General features: G+C 46.6%; 1 protein-coding gene across 8 annotated transcripts in view; it reads left to right on the plus strand.

The window, feature by feature from the left end:
• Positions 1-18,927, plus strand: part of DENND2B (DENN domain containing 2B) — a 175,179-nt gene that overhangs the window by 76,531 nt on the left and 79,721 nt on the right. The window contains exon 1 of one of the 8 annotated variants that reach the window (XM_062196545.1): positions 9,912-9,995. The exons of 3 other annotated variants lie outside the window; for them this stretch is intronic. In XM_062196545.1, the coding sequence (XP_062052529.1) occupies positions 9,976-9,995 (20 nt within the window). In that variant the 5' untranslated portion in view covers positions 9,912-9,975. Of the gene's footprint in view, positions 1-9,911; positions 9,996-18,927 lie in introns of those variants that run through there. 4 more of the 8 variants (XM_062196544.1, XM_062196539.1, XM_062196546.1 and 1 more) reach the window with 4 other exon arrangements.

Here is an 18,927-nt window from a genome sequence, read left to right on the forward strand (position 1 = left end):
AAATCCCGTATACAGTCATATGAGCAGTTAGATGCAAATCCTGTGACACAGAAGCCTCTTCTTAGTTATGCCTGGTTTGTGGAAAGCAGGGCAGAGGAGCAATTTTGTGTTAAAGATGCCGAGGTTGTACCCAGGAGGCCAGGGGGCCAGGCGGAAGGACAGGTAAGGCCCAGGAAGGATGTGACTTTGGGAGGGAAGCAGCAAGTGGGGAAATAATGGCTGCTTAGAATAAGGAAGATCTTTGAAGTGAGGAAAAGAAGAGGAATTCTGTTTATTGCAGATCCACTTATATCCCAGACACTGGGCTAGTTAGGTCCCACCTAACTGTGTTTTAAAAGGCAGCTTTTAGTGTTAGGTCAACCTAGGGTTGCTGTTACTAAGGGTCATGAACCCAGAAAAGAAAGCCTCATTCAAGGGCCAGAGTGGAAGTGAAATCCTGGAACTGGAAGGTTGGGGTTTGGGAAACTGGGAGCAGGATTGAGCCAGAGCTTAGACAGAAGTGGTAATGGAAATAGGCTAAGTAAGGAAGCAGAAGAGGAACTAGATCATCAAGCATCCATTCACTGATGGATGCAGACAAATATTCCATACCATAAGGAACTTTCTAGTTTCAGATCCTGGATAAGACATAAAAGACCAGTCACTACACTGCAGTGTGATTTGTAGGAGGAGCACTGGGAGGAAAGGAGTCCTTCAGGCACTGGTGAGAGGAAAATGAGGAAGACAAGCGCAGGGTTTCACAGAAAAAATGGTACTGGTACAGTTAGAAGGGTGCATAGTTAATTTTTAAGTGGACGGGCAGGGAGGGGCATGCCAGCTGGAAAGATCATTAGCGCACAAGAGGGCAGAGTGATGCAGTTAAGTGCAGAGCACCCAAGGAACTCCCCATTAGTCATGTGTGCTGTCCTTAGCAGTGCGAAGTGAGCAGTGTGGAACTGAGGCTGTACAAGGAAACAGGCTATTAATCCAATGAAATCCAATGCCTCTAGAGGAAGAGTGGGGGAATGTCTGGCCCAAAGGGCCATATAAGGCCTTCAGAATCATTTGGTCTGGGCCTGCCAAAGCCGCTGCAGGTGGGACTTGAAATTCAATACACCTGGGGCGGGCATTGTGCATAGTAGCAGGCTTTGCCTGCTATGCTGGCATCCCATAGGGCGCTGGTTTGAGTCCTGGCTGCTCCACTTTTGATCCAGCTCCCTGTTAATGTTCCCGTAAAAGCAGTAGAGGATGACCCAAGTGCTTGGGCCCCTGCACCCATGTGGGAGACCCAGAAGCTCCTGGTTTCAGTCTGGCCCAGCCTTAGCTGTTGCAGCCATTTCTGGTGCAAACCAGCACATGGAAGATCTCTCTCGCTCGCTCGCTCGCTCGCTCTGTGTAGCTCTGCATTTCAAATAAACAAATAGATTTTTAAAAAAGATTCAATACATCTACTGTGGGCTAATTTTTAAGTTGAAAATTTTGTATTGACTGTGAATTGTTATAAGTATCCAAATGGCTCCTGGCAAGAGAAAAAGCTCCCTGTAGCTTGCCCTAAAGAGACTGGCAGAGGTTGCATGGTCTTTGTCTATCCTAGCCCTAGTCTTGAAAGTCGCATTCTCACCAGGGCCACATTATGTTCCTTGAGGTGGTCACAAGGCTCCTTGGGTTCAAGTTTGCAGACTAGTTTTGAAATCATGGCAGCCATACAAAGAAACTTAACTTTAAGCTTTAAGGCAGTTTTTCCCAGACTTAATTTATTGCTTACCATTTTCACAATATTACCAGTGTCTCTCATTTTTTTTTTAACTACAATCTCTTAATAATACCCAAACTTTTTTTAAAATTTATTTGAAAAGCAGAGTTACGAAGAGAGAGGGGGAGACACACACACACACACGCACACACGAGATCTTCTATCTCTGCTGGTTCATTCCCCAAATGTCTGCAATGGCTAGAGGTGGACCGATCCAAAGCCTGGAGCCTGGAATTTCTTCTGGGTCTCCCATGTGGGTGCAGGGGCCCAAACACTTGAGCCATCTTCTGCTGCTTTCCCAGGCACATTAGTAGGGAGCCATATCAGAAGAGGAGCAGCCGGGTCATAAACCGGCACCCATACAGGATGCTAGCATCACAGGCAGCAGCTTTACCTGCTATACCACAGTGCCAAACTACGCCTCTGCCCAAACTATTATTAACGTTTCAGTTACCTCATTGTCAACCTTACATTCATTTTATTTTATTTTATTTTTAAGATTCATTTATTTATTTGAAAGGCAGAATTAACAAGAGACAGAGGCAGAGAGAGGGAGGTCTTCCATCCACTGGTTCACTTCCCAGATGGCTGCAATGACCGGAGCTGTGCCAGTCTGAAGCCAGAAGCCAGGACTTTCTTCAGGGTCTCCCACATGGGTACAGGGGTACAGGGGCCTAAGGACTTGAGCCATCTTCTACTGCTTTCCCAGGCCATAGCAGGGAGCTGGATCGGAAGTGGAGCAGCCAGGACTCAAACCAGTGCCCACTTGTGATGCCGGCACTGCAGGCAGTGGCTTTACTCACTAAGCCACAGCGCCGGCTCCTTAAATTCATTTTAAAAGGAGATATTATTTCATTTTCTCAGAGTATTACTTGCTATACACAGAAGGTAACTTTTAAAATAAATACAATGAAAACAAAAAATAATGTTTTAAAATTGTACCCAGTTGCTGCTGGCTGTGTAATGTTTTCTTGTTAAGAGATTTTCAGGTGCTCAACAGATAAAGACTGTAGCAAGTGGAGACTTGCTCCTTAGCCTAACGAGGTTTGAGAGCGGAAAATGAGTGGCTTACCTGGTTGTGATTTCCTGCCATTTGACGCTATGCAGGAATCCTGTGTCGTGTCCTGTGTCGGGTGCTGTGCAGTTTCCTTACCACATTTTGAGAAGCAACAATACCGTAGCCAAAAGATTTGGAGCCCTGGGTGATAAGGTTACATTTTGGAAAGATGCAATGCAAAGTGTAGAATGTAGATTTGGAGGAATTTAATCTGGAGCAAGGAGATTGTTTATAGATTATTGTAGAAAATCAAGCAATTGATTATAAAGTCTGAGGTGAAGAGTGGCAGTGACTCTTAGACTTCAGGGGGCCAGGATTTCTAGGACTTGGTGATCTGCAGGCCTGGAGTGAAGAGGAGAATGAGAAGCCTGGGATGATTTGTAGAAACTTGGGCGACCTCGTGGAAGAAGTGGAGGGAGAGGTGTTTCGTTAGGATTGCAGGGAGAAATTATGAGTTTGGTTTGAGACATTCCTTTTTGTCTCTTTAATATGAATCTGCTTTTCACTTTTGGGTTTGTCTGATTGTTTTTTGGGGGGTATTGCTCAGATTGTTCCTCTCCTGTATTTTCTATGAACTTGGTTATACTTAGGTTATTCTTTCTTTGAGGAAGGAAACCCTTTATAAATGATGCAGCAGATTAGAGGTATATAATCTCCAATTGTGCCACTATTATTAAAGCTAAATTTGGTTACTGGCTGAAGTAGGGCCAGCCAGATTTCTTCACTGTAAAATTACAGTTTTGTGTTGTAACTAGCAAGTAATCTGTGGGTGACCCCTGGCACTATTCCCCATTAATCTTTCACTTAAGTGGTTTTATTTTTTGAACTTTTGTAGGGAGCATAGAAGATAAGTAACCTACCTATATCCTACCCATCATTAGGCTTAAACTTTTATCAACATTGGACTAGCTTGTTTTATTTCTATCCTTATCCACTCTTCCACCTCTTCCGCTTGGGTTTTAAAAGCAAATTCCAGATTCCATAGCGCTTCACAGAGAAATACTTCATATCTCTAAAAGACCTTTTCAACATGTTCTAGACATACTGGTTTCTGATCAGCAATGTTTAATTGAGGTGACAAAGGGGTGGAGAGTGCCAGTGGTTGAACTGGTCTAGAGTTAGGGCTTTTTAGGTAGGTACAGTGGCAGGAGAAAGGGGCTGTGGGTTTGAGTGTGATGACTCGTGGACCACACGAATGCACGGAAAGGAAAGGCCAGGAGATAGCTGATGTAGACTGGGAGAGGGGAAGGGAACAGAGAGCAGGCCAAGTCCAAGAGCAGCTGCTGGGTGGTAGAAAGGCCAAGAGATAGGCAGTAAGGGAAATTGAGATCAGGTGTTGGAATTTTAGAGGACAGGATTTTGCGACATGTTCTTGGGTGATGACAAGGTCCAGGGTTTATCAACAGTTGTGGTGACAGAAGTGTAAGTCAAGGAGTCAGTTGTGAGCTCAGGGTTTTGAATGGATCCGTCCACAGAGGTGTTGAAGTTGCCAGGGGGAAGAAAGCCTTCAGGGAGAGCCTGGGTGAGTATTAGGGCAGCAGATGGTTCTGGGTCAGGGAAGAGTTTGAAAGTGTATGTGGAGTAGCTGCTTTACAGTAGAGCTGGGGCACTGTGCAGTAGGCTGGAAGCTGGTGGGAAAAGGTGAGTTGAGAACAGAAAGCGTCGCTTTACACGCCTTTCGAGCTTGCCGTACCCTGTGACATTGCTGTCCAGTGGTTGGAATTGGGGATAATAATGGGCAGGGGCTTAATACTGAAAAAGAATTGTGATGTGTGGGCAGGGGTGGAAGCAGGAGGTCCTCTAGAGGAGACATGCTTGTTCACTTAAGAAGTGCCAGCGTGCGGCCCGGCCAGTGCTGTGGCACAGTAGGTTAATCCTCCATCTGCAGTGCCGACATCCCATATGAACACCAGTTCTAGTCTCAGCTGCTCCTCTTCAGATCCAGCTCTCTGCTATGGCCTGGGAAAGCAGTAGAAGATAGCCTAAGTGCTTGGGTCCCTGTACCCACATGGGAGACCTGGAGGAAGCTTCTGGTTCCTGGCTTTGGATAGGTGCAGTTTCAGCTGTTGTAGCCATTTGGGGAGTGAACCAGCAGATGGAAGACCTTTCTCTCTGATTCTAACCCTCAGATAAATAATAATAATAATAATAATAATAATAATAATAAAAAGAAGTGAATTGAGGGGCCGGCTCTGTGGCGAGTAGGCTAAGTCTCTGCCTGGTAGCACCCATATGAGCACTGGTTTGAGTCCCAGCTGCTGCTTTTTTTTTTTCTTTTTTTTTTTTTTGACAGGCAAAGTGGACAGTGAGAGAGAGAGAGGGACAGGGAGAAAGGTCTTCCTTTGCCGTTGGTTCACCCAACAATGGCCGCCGCGGCCAGCATACTGAGGCCGGCGCACCGTGCTGATCCGAAGGCAGGAGCCAGGTGCTTCTCCTGGTCTCCCATGCGGGTGCATGGCCCAAGCACTTGGGCCATCCTCCACTGCACTCCCGGGCCATAGCAGAGAGAGGGCCTGGAAGAGGGGCAACCGGGACAGAATCCGGCGCCCCAACCGGGACTAGAACCGCAAGGCGGAGGATTAGCCTGTTGAGCCACGGCGCCGACTTGCTTCTCTTCTGATCCAGCTCCCTGCTGATGGCCTGGGAAAGCAGTACAAAGTGGCCCAAGTCCTTGGGCCCTATACCCCCATGGGAGACCTGGAAGAAGCTCTGGCTTCAGATTGGCCCAGCTCTGGCTGTTGTGGCCATTTTAGGTAGTGAACCAGCGGATGGAAGACCTCTCTCTCTGTCTCTCCCTCTCTGTCTGGAACTCTGCTTCTCAAGTAAATAAGTCTTTTTTTTTTTTAAACTGAGTTGAGAGAAAAGAGAACTAAATAGTAGCTTCTCTTCAATTCTAGAGTAAACAAGAGTTGAGCCCAGGAGTAGCTAGAAGTGGAACAATTTCTCATTATCTTGCCAAACACCTATGTTTATGGTAGTGGCTGACACATGTACCTACATGGTTTTGTTTTAACGTTGAGAGAAAAGTTTTTCTGTTAAGCTGTGTTTGGAGCTATTTGCTGACTACAGGTGTCTGTGAGTGTGTTCGTGTGTACGAAGCACACATGTCTGCTCTGCCTTCTGCATCTTTTCTTGGAAGATAATGAGTACCACTTTATATATATGAGACTTTTACACATACAGTATTTCTTTGGGTTTACATTCTGTCATTTATTTGTTTATTGGACTGGTTCAGAAGCCGGGAGCTGGGAATTCATTCCAGGTTTACATGTGGGTGGTAGGAACCCAGTTTCCTGAGACCATCACTGCTGCCTCCCAGGGTCTGCATTGGTGGGAGGCTGGAGTAGGGAATGGAACCCAGGTGCTTAGGTGTGGGACACAGGCGTCTCAGCACCACGCTAGATGCCTGCTCCCTGATTCTGTCTTTGCAGAAGGGGAATTGAAGTGACCAGCTTACAGAGCACATAATAAAAATGATACCCCACAGTACTTCCACAGTGGAAGGAAGGAGGATTTTGAAATCAAACCAGGTTTGAATTTTGGCTGCTCTTTTTATCAGCTGTATGGCTTTGGGCTTGTTTTTCTTATTTGGTAATATTAACCTCATAGGTTTGTTATGGAGTATTAAATGAATTGATATAATTAACACATGGGAACGGTGCTTGGCACACAGAGGATTACTGGAAAAAGGAAGCTTTAATCATGTTAATAACATAGATTATTAGCACCAAAGAAAAGAAGAACATGCAATTGTCTAATCTTGTTCATTAATGTGTCATTCATGACAATGAATGGTCTTTGACCCTGCCTCTGAGTTCTGTGGTGGCCTACATACCACTTCTCAAGGCAGACAGATTTTTTTTTTTCTTTTTAAGTTTTGTATTTTTCTAAAATTTATGTGGATATGTAAGGTGATGTTCATTGGTGTACTAGTAATTATTTTTTAAACCAAGATATATTCAATTATTTTCTTTTTCTTAATGCAACTGCAACCAGTTTCCTTACAGTTTTCTTTTTTTAAAATTATTATTATTATTTTTTTTTGACAGGCAGAGTGGACAGTGAGAGAGAGAGACAGAAAGGTCTTCCTTTTGCCGTTGGTTCACCCACCAATGGCTGCTGCGGCAGGCGAGCTGCGGCTAGCGCACCGTGCTGATCAGGAGCCAGGTGCTTCTCCTGGTCTCCCATGCGGATGCAGGGCCCAAGCACTTGGGCCATCCTCCACTGCCTTCCTGCTTCACAGCAGAGAGCTGGACTGGAAGAGGGGCAACCAGGACAGAATCCGGTGCCCCGACTGGGACTAGAACCCAGGGTGCCGGCGCCACAGGCGGAGGATTAGCCTATTGAGCTGCGGCACCGGCCTAAATTATTTTTAATATTATTTATTTGAGAGGTAGAGTTACAGACAGAGAGAGGGAGAGACAGATAGAGAGGTCTTCCATCTGCTGGCTAACTCCCCAAATGGCCACAATGGCCGGAGCTGAGCCAATCGGAAGCCAGCAGCTGGGAGCTTCTTTGGGGTCTCCCATGCAGGTGCAGGGGCCCAAGCACTTGGGCCATCTTCCACTGCTTTCCCAGGCCATAAGTAGAAAACTGGATTGGAAGAACAGCTAGGACATGAACCCATGCCCGTATGGGATGCCAGCGCCGCAGGCAGAGACTTAGCCCACTGCTTTACAGTGCCGGCCCTCCTTACCGTTTTCACAATAAATGCTTTGCAATCTTAGTTTCTTATAGCTCTCTTATAAAGAATATTACTAAAATATAAACATATTACCTGAAATTCTTACTCTGTGTAAACCTCTCTGAAAGAATCTCATCTAATGATGTCTCTGTAGCTTTCTGGTGATCTAACTAGTAGAAAAATGAAGCATATCCCCAGCGGCAGGTATAGATGTAGATAGAGATACAGATAGAGACATAGATCTCACACCTTTGGTTTTTGAAAAGAATTTCTTCTTTCAGTTGGGATTTTGTAAGAGTTGGACGAAGCCCTGAGTTTTGTACTCTGTGTGTTTCCAGCCGAAGACTGATCCATAGACATTGGAAAACTGATGAAAGGGTTGGCTTCTGCTCTGGTTTGAGTATGTCCCCCAGTGTTCATGTTTGGAAGCTCAGTCCCCATGTAATGGTGAAAGATAGGGCCTTTAAGAGGTGACTAGGTCACAAAAGTTCTGCCTTTGTGGATTGAGACCATTGTCATGGAGATTAGTCATCACTGAAGGGGGTTCCTTGGCAGGGGAGTGGGTTCCTGGTCAAAAGGTGAGTTCAGTCCCGCTTTCGCTTTCCTACTCCCTCTCTAGTAGTTTTTTTTTTTTTTTTTTTTTTTTGCCCTCTGTCATTCCATGGGATAACATTGTAGGAAGACTGTCAGCAGAGATGACTCCTCAATTTCAGACTTCCCAGTCTCTAGAATTGTAAGATAAATCTTTGTTTTTTTATAAGTTACCTCATCTGTGGTATTCTGTTATAGCAACCAAAAATGAACTTAGTCACCCTCCACTAGCAAGTTAGAGCTATGTAACTTGTACTGTTGCTTGTATTAAAACCTCATTTTGGGGAGGGGGGCGCGGCTGATGTTGTGTTGCAGCAGGTTAAAGCCCTGGCCTGCAGCGCTGGCATCCTGTATGGGTGCTGGTTTGAGTCCTGGCTGCTCCACTTCTGATCCAGCTCCCTGCTGATGTGCCTGGGAAAACAGCAGAGGATAGCCCAAGTCCTTGAACCCCTGCACCCATATGGGAGACCTGGAAGAAGCTCCTGGCTCCTGGCTTCTGATTGGCCCAGCCTCAGCCATTGCAGCCATTTGGGGAGTGAACCAACTCATTTAACAAAACAAAACAGAACAAAAACACCTCTTTGTGGGGCCAGTGCTGTGGCATAGTAGACTAAGCCTCTGCCTGCCCTGCCAGCATCCCATATGGGTAGTGGTTCATGTCCCAGCTGCTCTTCTTCTCATCCAGCTCTCTCCTTTGGCCTGGGAAAGCAGTGGAAGATGGCCCAAGTGCTTGGGACCCTGCACCCATGTGGGAGACCCAGGAGAAGCTCCTGGCTCCTGGCTTATGATCAGTCCAGTTTCGGCCATTTCTCCTTGCTTTTGTTAACACTTGGATGAACCACATTTCTCAGTATTTTCCAGTCTGATGAGTATAAAATAACCTCATTGCTTTAATTTTTGTTTTCCTGATTCACCAAAGAGGTTGAGTATTGTTTCATTTTCTGTGAATTATCATTCACATACTTTACCTATTTTTCAGTTGATTTTAGGAGTTCTTATATGTCCTGGTTTTTAATCATTTGTCAGTTATGTGGATTGTGATTATTTTCTTCCTGTTTGTGGCTTGTCTTTTGGTATCATTGAAGCATGTATTTCAGATATTTTGATATAAGAGGATTTTTTAAAAAGTTTGTGAGCTCTCACTGTCCACTCTGCCTGTCAAAAAAAAAGAAAAAAAGTTTTTGAGCAAATGGAATTAAAGATAAGTTCATTTTGGTGCAAAATGTTTTGTTTATTTTTCTAAGATTTATTTTATTTGTTTGAAAATCAGAGTTACAGTGAGAGGTAGAGATTGAGAGAAGAGAGAGAGAAAGAGAGAGAAAGAGATATCTTCCATCCACCTGTTCACTTCCCAGATGTGTGCAATGGCCAGGGCAGAGCCAGGCCGAAGCCAGGAGCCAGGAGCTTCTTCCAGGTCTCCCACATGGGTGGCAGGGGCCCTAGCAATTGAGCCATTTTCTGCTGTTTTTATCAGGCCATTAGCAGGAAGCTAGATTGAAAGTGGAGCAGTTGGGGCATGAATTGGCACCCATATGGGATGCTAGAGTCACAGGTGGTGGCTTTCCCTGCTGCACCCAGCACTAACCCGAGCACAAAATATTTAAAAGCCCATACATTTTTTTTTGTCTGTCTTTTTTTATATATATATATGAGATTTTATTTATTATTTGAAAGGTAGAGTTACAATGAGAGAGAGAGAGAGAAAAAAAGGTCTTCCATCCTCTCGTTCACTCTACAGATGGCTGCCATGGCCAGAGCTGGGCCGATCTGAAGCCAGGAGCCAGGAGCTTCTTCCAGGTCTCCCATGCGGATGCAGGGGCCCAAACGCTTGGGCCATCCTCTGCTGCTTTCCAGGCCATAGCAGAGAGCTGGATCTGAAGAGGAGCAGCCGGGACTAGAACCGGTGCCCGTATGGGATGTTGGTGCCGCAGGTTGGAGAATTAACTTGCTTTACCACAGCACTAGCCCCTCCATTTTTTTGCATAATGCATATTTTCCATGAATTTTTTTGAAGCCCCTGTGTGTGTGTGTGTGTGTGCGCGTGCGCCCTGTCCTCAGTTGTCCTCTGGAGAAGTTGTTCTCCTGTATAGCGTCCAACAGGCACATGAGAGTGCCCCTTAACCACAGTTTGCCTGACTGCAGAATGGTTCTTTATGGCCTTGTCCAGTACGATAGATGAAAAAGTGGAATCGCCTTTGTTTTATAATTTTTCCTTGAGCATTCTTACCTCTTTACTGCAGCTGAATGTCGACTTTTCTCATTTCTCTCTTTTTTAAGTTAAATATTTGTTTTATTTATTTGAAAGGCAGAATTACAGACAGAGAGAGGGAGAGACAGAGAGAAAGGTCTTCCATCTGCTGGTTCACTCCCCAAATGGCTGCAACAGCCAGGGCTGGGCCAGACTGGAGCCAGGAGCTTCTAAAGGTCTCACACGTGGGTACAGGGGCCAGGCACTTGGGCCATCTTCTGCTGCTTTCCTAGGTGCATTAGCAGGGAGCTGGATTGGAAGCGGAGCAGCCGAGACTCGAACTGGTGCCCACCTGGGATGCCACTATGCCACATTGCCAGCCCCTTCTCACCTGTCATGTGACCCTCTCAAATGAAGCCATTTCACCTCTACCCTCTCTACTCCTTGAAGTTGCTTCTGAGCCCTGCCTGACAACCTTTCCCGCTAGAAGTCAGAGCCTTCTTTCACTTACTGCCTCTTCTCATCCTTGCCTCTTGACTGCGCATTCGTTGCTTAACCCTTCTTCACATGACTGCTCCCTGGCATACATTGGACTTAGGGGTTCGTATTGAGAATCCTTCAGTGATCCATCCAGCCTCACAGTCCTACAGTCTTTTCAACTCTAAGGATTTCATCTTCTTTCCTTCTATGTTCCCTGTAGAGTGGCCATACTTTTGGCCTCATCACATGGAATAGTTCTTTCAGGATCCTAAACTCTGAAATTCCCTTTCCTCCTGTGCCTCTGGTCTGTTTGCACTCCCAGCAGCTGGCTCTCCAGCCTTTCCCTGCCTGCACTGCCTTAGCTGCCCTGAGGACTGCCCTCTTACTCTTCTGTTTAGCCTGGACCTCATAGATAAGAATTCCCATCATATGCTTGTTGGTTACGTCAGTTTCTTCCCCTCTCTTATCATTCCTATAATCTGCAAACCTGGTGGGACTGATAATCAGATTTTTCTGCTGTAGCCTCTGGACTTCTGAGTACTTCATCTTTCTGAAGCATAGTCCTGGTCCATCATTCCTTTCTCAGAAAAATTCTGTGGTTTCCTGGAGAACAGATAAGGTCCTTATTTTGGTTCATAAAGGCCTGTAAGATCTGACATTTCTCTGTCTTTCCAACTCTTCTCTCTGGTGTACTTTCACAAATTAAACATCTTGCTGGTCTTCATATGCCTTCTGCTTTTCTGCTCCTAAGATTTTGCTCACAGTGGCCAGCATTGTGGCTTAGCGAATAAAGCCACCGCCTGTGACGCTGGCATCCCATATGGGTGCCAGATCGAGTCCTGGCTGCTCTACTTTTTTTTTTTCTTAAAGATTTACTTATTTATTTGAAAGGCAGAGTTTATATATATATATATATATATATAGAGAGAGAGAGAGAGAGAGAGAGAGACAGACAGACAGAGAGAGAGGCAGAGAGAGAGAGGCAGAGGCACAGAGAGAGAGAGAGAGAATGAGAGAAAGGGAAAGAAGTCTTCCATCTGTTGGTTCACTCCCCAAATGGCTACAATGGCCATAGCTGGTCTGATCAGGAGCCAGGAACTGCTTCTGGGTTTCACACGTGGGTGCAGGGGCCCAAGCAATTGGGCTGTCTTCTTACTGCTTTCCTAAGCCATAGCAGAGAGCTGGATTGGAAGTGGAGCAGCCAGTCCCCTGCTCCACTTTAAGTCCACCTCCCAGTAATGGCCTAGGAAAGCAGTGGAGCATGGCCCAAGTCCTTGGGCCCCTGCATCCATGTGGAAGACCGGAAAGAAGTTCCTGGTTACACTTTTTGTCTGTCTTACTGGACGAGGTCCTAAAAAGTCCGTTCTAGTCAGACAAGGTGTGGCCATTTGGGGAATGAACCAGTGGATAGATCTCTCTTTCTTTGTCTCTCCCTCTCTGTGTTACTGCCTTTCAAATAAATAAAAATAAATCTTTTTTTTTTTTTTTTAAAAAAAAGGGTTTGCTCATATAGTTCCATCTACTCAAGAATGCCCCTTTATTCTTTGTCATTTGGTCTTCCAGGCCCAGTACAGGGTCCACGCTGTCTCTGAGGCCTTCCTGATCTTGTAGTTGGAAATAACCCCTGTCTACCTAAATCTACAACATTTCATTTCTAATGGCATCTCTGTAATGGCACTTAAAATAGTCTTCCTACTCTCTTTTAGATTTATGTGTTTGTTGTATTCACCTTACTGGAGTGTCCGTTTCATGGGGGTGGACCTGTGTCTGGTGCATTTCAGTGTGCTGGCCAGCACTGGACACATTGGCTTATGCAGGGTTGGTGTTTGGTATATATTAGTTGAATACACATGTGATTGCATGAATAGAAGGAAGAAAGATGGTTGCACTGCTTACCAGGAACTATACTTGAAATTTCATACTGTCCTTTATCTTGTTCTAGTGAGTAAAGAATCAGACTCATAGGGGTTGGTGCTGTGGCATAGTGCGCCTATGGTGATGCATTTCATATGGGTGCTGGTTCGATTCCTGGCTGCTCTGCTTCTTGTTCTTGTTCTCTTTCTTTCTTTCTTTCTTTCTTTCTTTCTTTCTTTTTTTTTTTTTTTTTAAGATTTATGTATTTATTTGAAAGCCAGAATTACAGAGAGGCAGAGGCAGAGAAAGAGAGGTGTTCCATCTGCTGGTTCACTCCCCAAATGGCCACAATGGCCAGAGCCGGGCTGATCAGGAGCCAGGAGCCAGGAGCCAGGAGCCAGGAGCTTCTTCTGGGTCTGCCATGAGGGTTCAGGGGCCCATGTACTTGGGCCATCTTCTGCTGCTTTCCCAGGCCATAGCAGAGAGCTGGATTGAAAATGGAGCAGCAGGGACTTGAACCGGTACCCATATGGGATTCTTGCATTGCAGGTGGCGGCTTTAACCTTTAGGTCACATCACCTGCCCTGATCTGCTTCTGATGCAGCATCCTGCTAATGGTCCTGGAAAAGCAGTGGAGCATAGCCCAAGTGCTTGGGCTCCTGTACCCACAGTGGAGACCTGGAGGAGGTTCCTGGCCCTGGCTTCGGTCTGGCCCAACTCTGGCTGTTAGGGCCATTTAGGGAGTAAACCAGCAGATGGGAAGATGGGAGTTCGTTCTCTCTCTCTCTCTCTCTCTCCCTCTCTATCTAACTCTGCCTTTCAAATAAAATAAATACATTTTAAACAACAACAAAAAAAGAATCAGACTCATAGCTTGACCAGGGCCAGCAGAATAGTAGTACAAGCTCGTGACCCACACTGAACCTGGGGTGGCCTGAAGCTTGTCTTACCCTGGTAGCAGGAGCCTTGGGTACTAAGCACTCCCTCGGGATGTGTTTGGATATAGAGTTAGGCTGGCTGCGTTCTGTGCCCCATGGGGAGAACATTTCAAAGTGATACAGAGGAAGGAAACACAGCCTGTTCTGTACAGAACTAGGCACACTGGGGCTGGAGAGCGTGGTGCCCCTGGTGAGAGTTTTATTTTCATCATGTCAGGCCAGTTTCTTTCCTCCTTAGCCTCAGTTGGATTTGGGAAAAACACTATACAGGCCTGACATTTGCTGTTCTCCATGCCTCTGGACCTTGAGTCATCGCTCAGCTCTTCATTTCAGGTGGCTTTCTGTCCAGCTGCTGTTTGTCCTTGAAGGCCAGGCTCACATTTCCTCTCCCCCAGAGACCCTCCCTGAGCTGCTGCAGTCCCTCCACCCCCACCCATCATCCTTTAGGGTCCTTGTAGTCTGTGTCCTTCTCTTGGCTCCTTTCATTTCCCACTGTTACTCTGTGAGCTCCTGGAGTACAAGAATCGCTTCTCAGGATTTTTTCTCTCTCTCTGCTGAAAACGAAGTGGTGATCAGTGATTTCTGCTGATTTTATTGAGGAGCCTGATACTGGAACTTGGAAGATTGTCAGCAGAAAAACTGAAGATGGGAAAGGGTGTGAGAGTAAAGTTAGCCTGCACTAGTTCTCCAGGGCCTGGGTCTCGGGAGGCAATGCCTGTTTGTTTTTATTATAATCTCCTAGTGTCTAAAGGAGGTCCTGAATTCTGACTTCTGAAGCTCTGCCCTCTAACAGTGATCAGTATCTAGGCTGGTAGAGTGAGCTGTTCAGAGTGTGGCCTCCAGAGAAGACGCCGGAGGCACATGGCTGGGCCCCCATGCAGCAGTAACTGACATGGGGGTGAGCTGACACCGTGTCCCCGAGCCCCTAGACCAGGGGAGCTGTAGGCACGTGAGTTAGGTTGGAGCTAGAAGGATGTTTTACCAGGCTCTTTCCTGAGCTGGAAGCAGGGCAGGGAGCAGCAAGCCAGTTGGCAGACTTGTCTTCTCTGCCTTCAAGTACGTTGTTCCTGTTGCTAACAACAGACATGGGGAGTGTAAATAAAACACAGACACATAGACACACATGTGGAGACTGAAAATTTGAGTTGTCAGGAGCAGGCAGAGGGGCTGAAGTGGATGAAGACTGAAAATGTGTAGCTGATAGAGTACCAAAAGTGTAATGTATAGGACTGAAATTGACATTTTGAGATTTGACTGTTGGGTACAGCCCTTGTCTCTACTGTTGAGCAACAGTGTTTTCTTCTTACTTTTTGTTGAACTCTTAGTGCAGGGTTAATCTTATGAGTATAAAGTAAACTGAAAGTAGATCACTAAAAATTGAGACAGGGACTAAGGGAGGAAGGAAGAGAAAGGGTAGGAGCATGGGCGGGAGGGAGGGAAGTGTATATGAAATACATGAAACTTGTCAACTTTAAAAAAACAAAATGTGTAGCTGAGTCTCTGAAGAGACTTAGTGTGCCCCGGGTGCTCTCTCCATTCTTGGTGGTGGGCAGCTGTGTGAGAGGACCCCGCAAAGGGAGATGATTGGGTCTGGATGCCACAGATTTCAAAGACAAGTTGCTTGTTCGGTGAGACAGATCTCTGTTCTGGCAGGCACTCCTCCGAGCCTGGGGCTGGTGACGGGAGGGGCTGGAGGCAGCTTCTTTCCTTCTGCCTTGCCCTTCCTTTCGCGCTTTACTCACTGAGCCTGGTTAACGCGCATGTGTGGTAGCCATTGATCAGCAGCAGCTGTGGCGTTTCTGGGCTGACCTATAAAAGCCACCTATATCTGCCTGCTTAAACATGTGACTGTTTTGGGTGAGCTCAGCTTCTCTAGAGAGAGTGGTCTTAGTAGCAAGAGGCTGACCAGTTAGTGCTACAGAAAGTTTAGAATAAAGCTCAAGGTTCAGATAGATGGCGATGAGGGTGACTGTGAGTCTGCATTGCTGGAGTGGGTTAGATGTTCTCCCTTCCTTCATTCCAGGGTCACACAGGGATCTAAAATGACACCTGCAGAGTCGCTTCCAATTTTGTGGGGGGAGAAAAGTAACTGTATAAGAGCTTCAGCGCACTCCACAACAGGTGTGACTTTGAGCTCTTGGTTCACAGATTATCTGGCCTTTGGGATGATTATCCAAGGATGTGGGTGTTTGAAGCAGATCTTGCCTGGGCTCTCCTTGCTGTCTCACTGCTTTCTTGGACCATGTGTGACACGCCTAAGGAATGTCCCATGTATCAGTAACAAGTCAAGATCAGTTTCAATCTTTCAGAAGCAGTGAGACTCCAGTCCTGTCTGAGGGGTGAGATGTGAGCATATGTGGATCTTTATCCCCTAGGCATTGATGTAGCAGTGTTTGTCTCCCCTGGGCGTGAAAAAGGAATTAGGAATGTCCCCTGGGCTAGGCTTTCAAATCTGCCTTCAAGTCTCATTTTTATCTGGCAGCCTTCTTGGTTAAAGTAGGTGGTGAGGGTATGACACACTGAGAGCTTATAGCAGCTGCTTTGCTCCGGGGCTTAGGGCTGCATGGAAGGCATGCATTCCATGGCATTTGTTACTACAGGAATTAAATGACCAAGGTACACGTGAATGGGTCACCTATTTTTATAATTTAGAAGGTATGCAAGATTATCCTATAATGATAGCAGTCTGACTCATATTCTTATAAGCTTTCTTGACTAGGACAGAGAAGGGTGGAGTTTGTCTGAAGATTTTCACATTGCCCTGGAGAGCCTAACAAAGTTGCCTCCCATGACCTCCATCATCTCTGCAGTCAATGTGGCACAAAGGCTAGGAACCCCTGAGGAGAACATTTGTCATTCTTTCTGTTCTCTGGCTTAGGGCAGGGGTAAGAGGCCATGTGCCTGGTCCTCAGGCACAGATAGTTGATTAGTGCTCTTATGGAATGGAATTGGACCAGGCCTAACTCTAAAGCTGTAACAACTCCAAAGCAGGACATGTGCAAGGTCAAAATAAACGATGGTCTTGTAATGGAGTAGATTCTAAACCACCAGGTTCAGGTGGCTTCTTGGAAAGGCTGAAGAAGAGACAAGAAAACCCTATCGAGCTGGATCTCGTGTCTTGCCCTCCACCTGAGCCTCGACAAGCTTCCTGGCAAGCTGCATGATTCAGGTGAGCAGGGAGTCTATGTTGAAGCCTCTCTCACCAGTCAGGAGCATGTAGAACCGTGTTGTGTTTTCTTTACTGTGTTCTCAGTGACTGACCTCATACGTAGCACAGAGCAGATGCTTGGTCATTGTTTGTGGCTCAAGTGGTTTCCCAGGCTGAGCTTAAGGGGGACTTTGGACAAATCCAAAGAGGATTTGGCCAAGTGTAGAGAGCACACTAGGCTGTCAATGGTTGGAGCACAAGAATATAGAGCAAAAATGGATATGTTTGGAGCAGGGCTGTTCTGCCTGGAGAGAGGGTGGGATGCAGGGGGTGGTGGTTGAGGAGGGAAGGAAGAGGAAAGTGAGGTTGGTTGGAACTGGAGGACTGTGGGTCTGGTATAATTGGACATTGAGGAGCTTAGAAGAATGACATGGGTGTCTCTCTTTTTTTTTTTTTTTTTTTTTTTTTTTTTTGACAGGCAGAGTGGATAGTGAGAGAGAGAGAGACAGAGAGAAAGGTCTTCCTTTTTGCCGTTGGTTCACCCTCCAATGGCTGCTGCGGCCGGCGCATTGCGCTGATCCGAAGCTTGGAGCCAGGTGCTTCTCCTGGTCTCCCATGCGGGTGCAGGGCCCAAGGACTTGGGCCATCCTCCACTGCCTTTCCGGGCTATAGCAGAAAGCTGGCCTGGAAGAGGGGCAACCGGGATAGAATCCGGTGCCCCAAGCGGGACTAGAACCCGGTGTGCCGGCGCCGCAAGGCGGAGGATTAGCCTGTTGAGCCACGGCGCCGGCCTTGACATGGGTGTCTTGATTGTACAAGGTGCTTCACCTGTCGTTTTGGAAGTAGGGGGATGAAGGAGAACTAGCAATAGAGTAGTAATAGACGTTAATTTAGTGTCTCCTAGGGACTGGCACTCAGTAAAGTGCCGTGTGTATAACAAGAGGCCACTGCAGTAAACGATATGAGGTGACAGCTAGAGAAAAGCTGCAAAGAAGACGGCACAGTTAGCATCTTCATACTTGGCTATATTTGGTTTTTACTTGGTTAAATAAGAAATGGCTCCAAGGACATCTTCTTCCTGGGCTCTGCTTCCTTAAACTTGTCCTTGAAGCCTCTGGGGCTGTTATCTGGCTGCACTGGGGCTGCTGAGCTTTTGCATACTCCCTGCCAGGAACTAATGGCCTTGGGTGTGTCCCCAATCCAGCCATCTGGAAGGTCAGAGAAATCAGCCACTAGAATGTGCCCATCAGTGCTGTGAGGGGTTACAACCTGTCAGTGCAGTCTCAAGCCTGGGAACTGCTTCTTTCACAGGGCTTTTCAAAGTTGGAACAGGCCGACTGTCGTAGCACTGACTGCTCCCTTATTTGGACACTAAATTTCTAGGGTGAGATTGGACTTCTCTTTTGTTAGGGGCAAGTTTTGAAAGTATCTGCCATCCTTGCAAGTGGTTTCTAAGGAGATAGCCTGACATCAGAATCTTACCACTTAGAAGGATGGGGTTCCTCAAATGTCCACTTACCTCTGTGTCTCTAGGGGAGAAGTGGATGACACCATCACAGAGCCGAGAGACAGGGCAGCTCAGGCTTAAGAGTCTACCGCGAGGATCGGAGACAACTACATGCCCAGCCTTGTGATTTACCTCTTGGCCTTGGGGAGCTTGCTGTGCCCATGGACTTGGTGGATTTGCCATTTATCAACCGAGCTAAAGCTTTTACCAGTTGGCACTTGCTGCAGGGCAGCCTTCAGCCCCTTGGTGATTACTGTGTTTTGACTTTTTAATTTTATTTCATTTGAAAAGTGAGAAGATGCTGTGGGAGGGATGGCTTTAGGCCGGAGGGCAGTGGCAAGAGAGAGTCCCAATCCCCTGCTCACAGCATCTAGGGGTTGGCCAGGCCCTTCTGGCTCCCAGGGAACTGGAAGCTAGAACCAGGAGTTGAGCTGGGACTCAAACCCAGGTACTCCAGTATGGGATGCAGGCATCCCAAGTGGCTTCTTAACCACTGTGCCAAAAGCCCACTGTGATTACTGTGCTTGGGCTCGAAGTATCACGCTGTATTCAGAAGAGACTGTAAATCATAAAGACAGGTAGGGCTGAGGAATGGAGATGGGACCTTCAGCTGCACTTGTCAAGGACCCGAAACTGAGCGGTTCCTCCTTTCCAGAGAGAAGACACTTTCAGCAGTGCTGAGTCCTTTCCATGCAATGCAGTATCTTAATCTACACAGCAATACGTCGTGGTTGGAACTGTTGCCTCC

This window comes from Lepus europaeus, chromosome 7 (genome assembly GCF_033115175.1).
Source record: "Lepus europaeus isolate LE1 chromosome 7, mLepTim1.pri, whole genome shotgun sequence".
NCBI classification, from domain to species: Eukaryota; Metazoa; Chordata; class Mammalia; order Lagomorpha; family Leporidae; genus Lepus; species Lepus europaeus.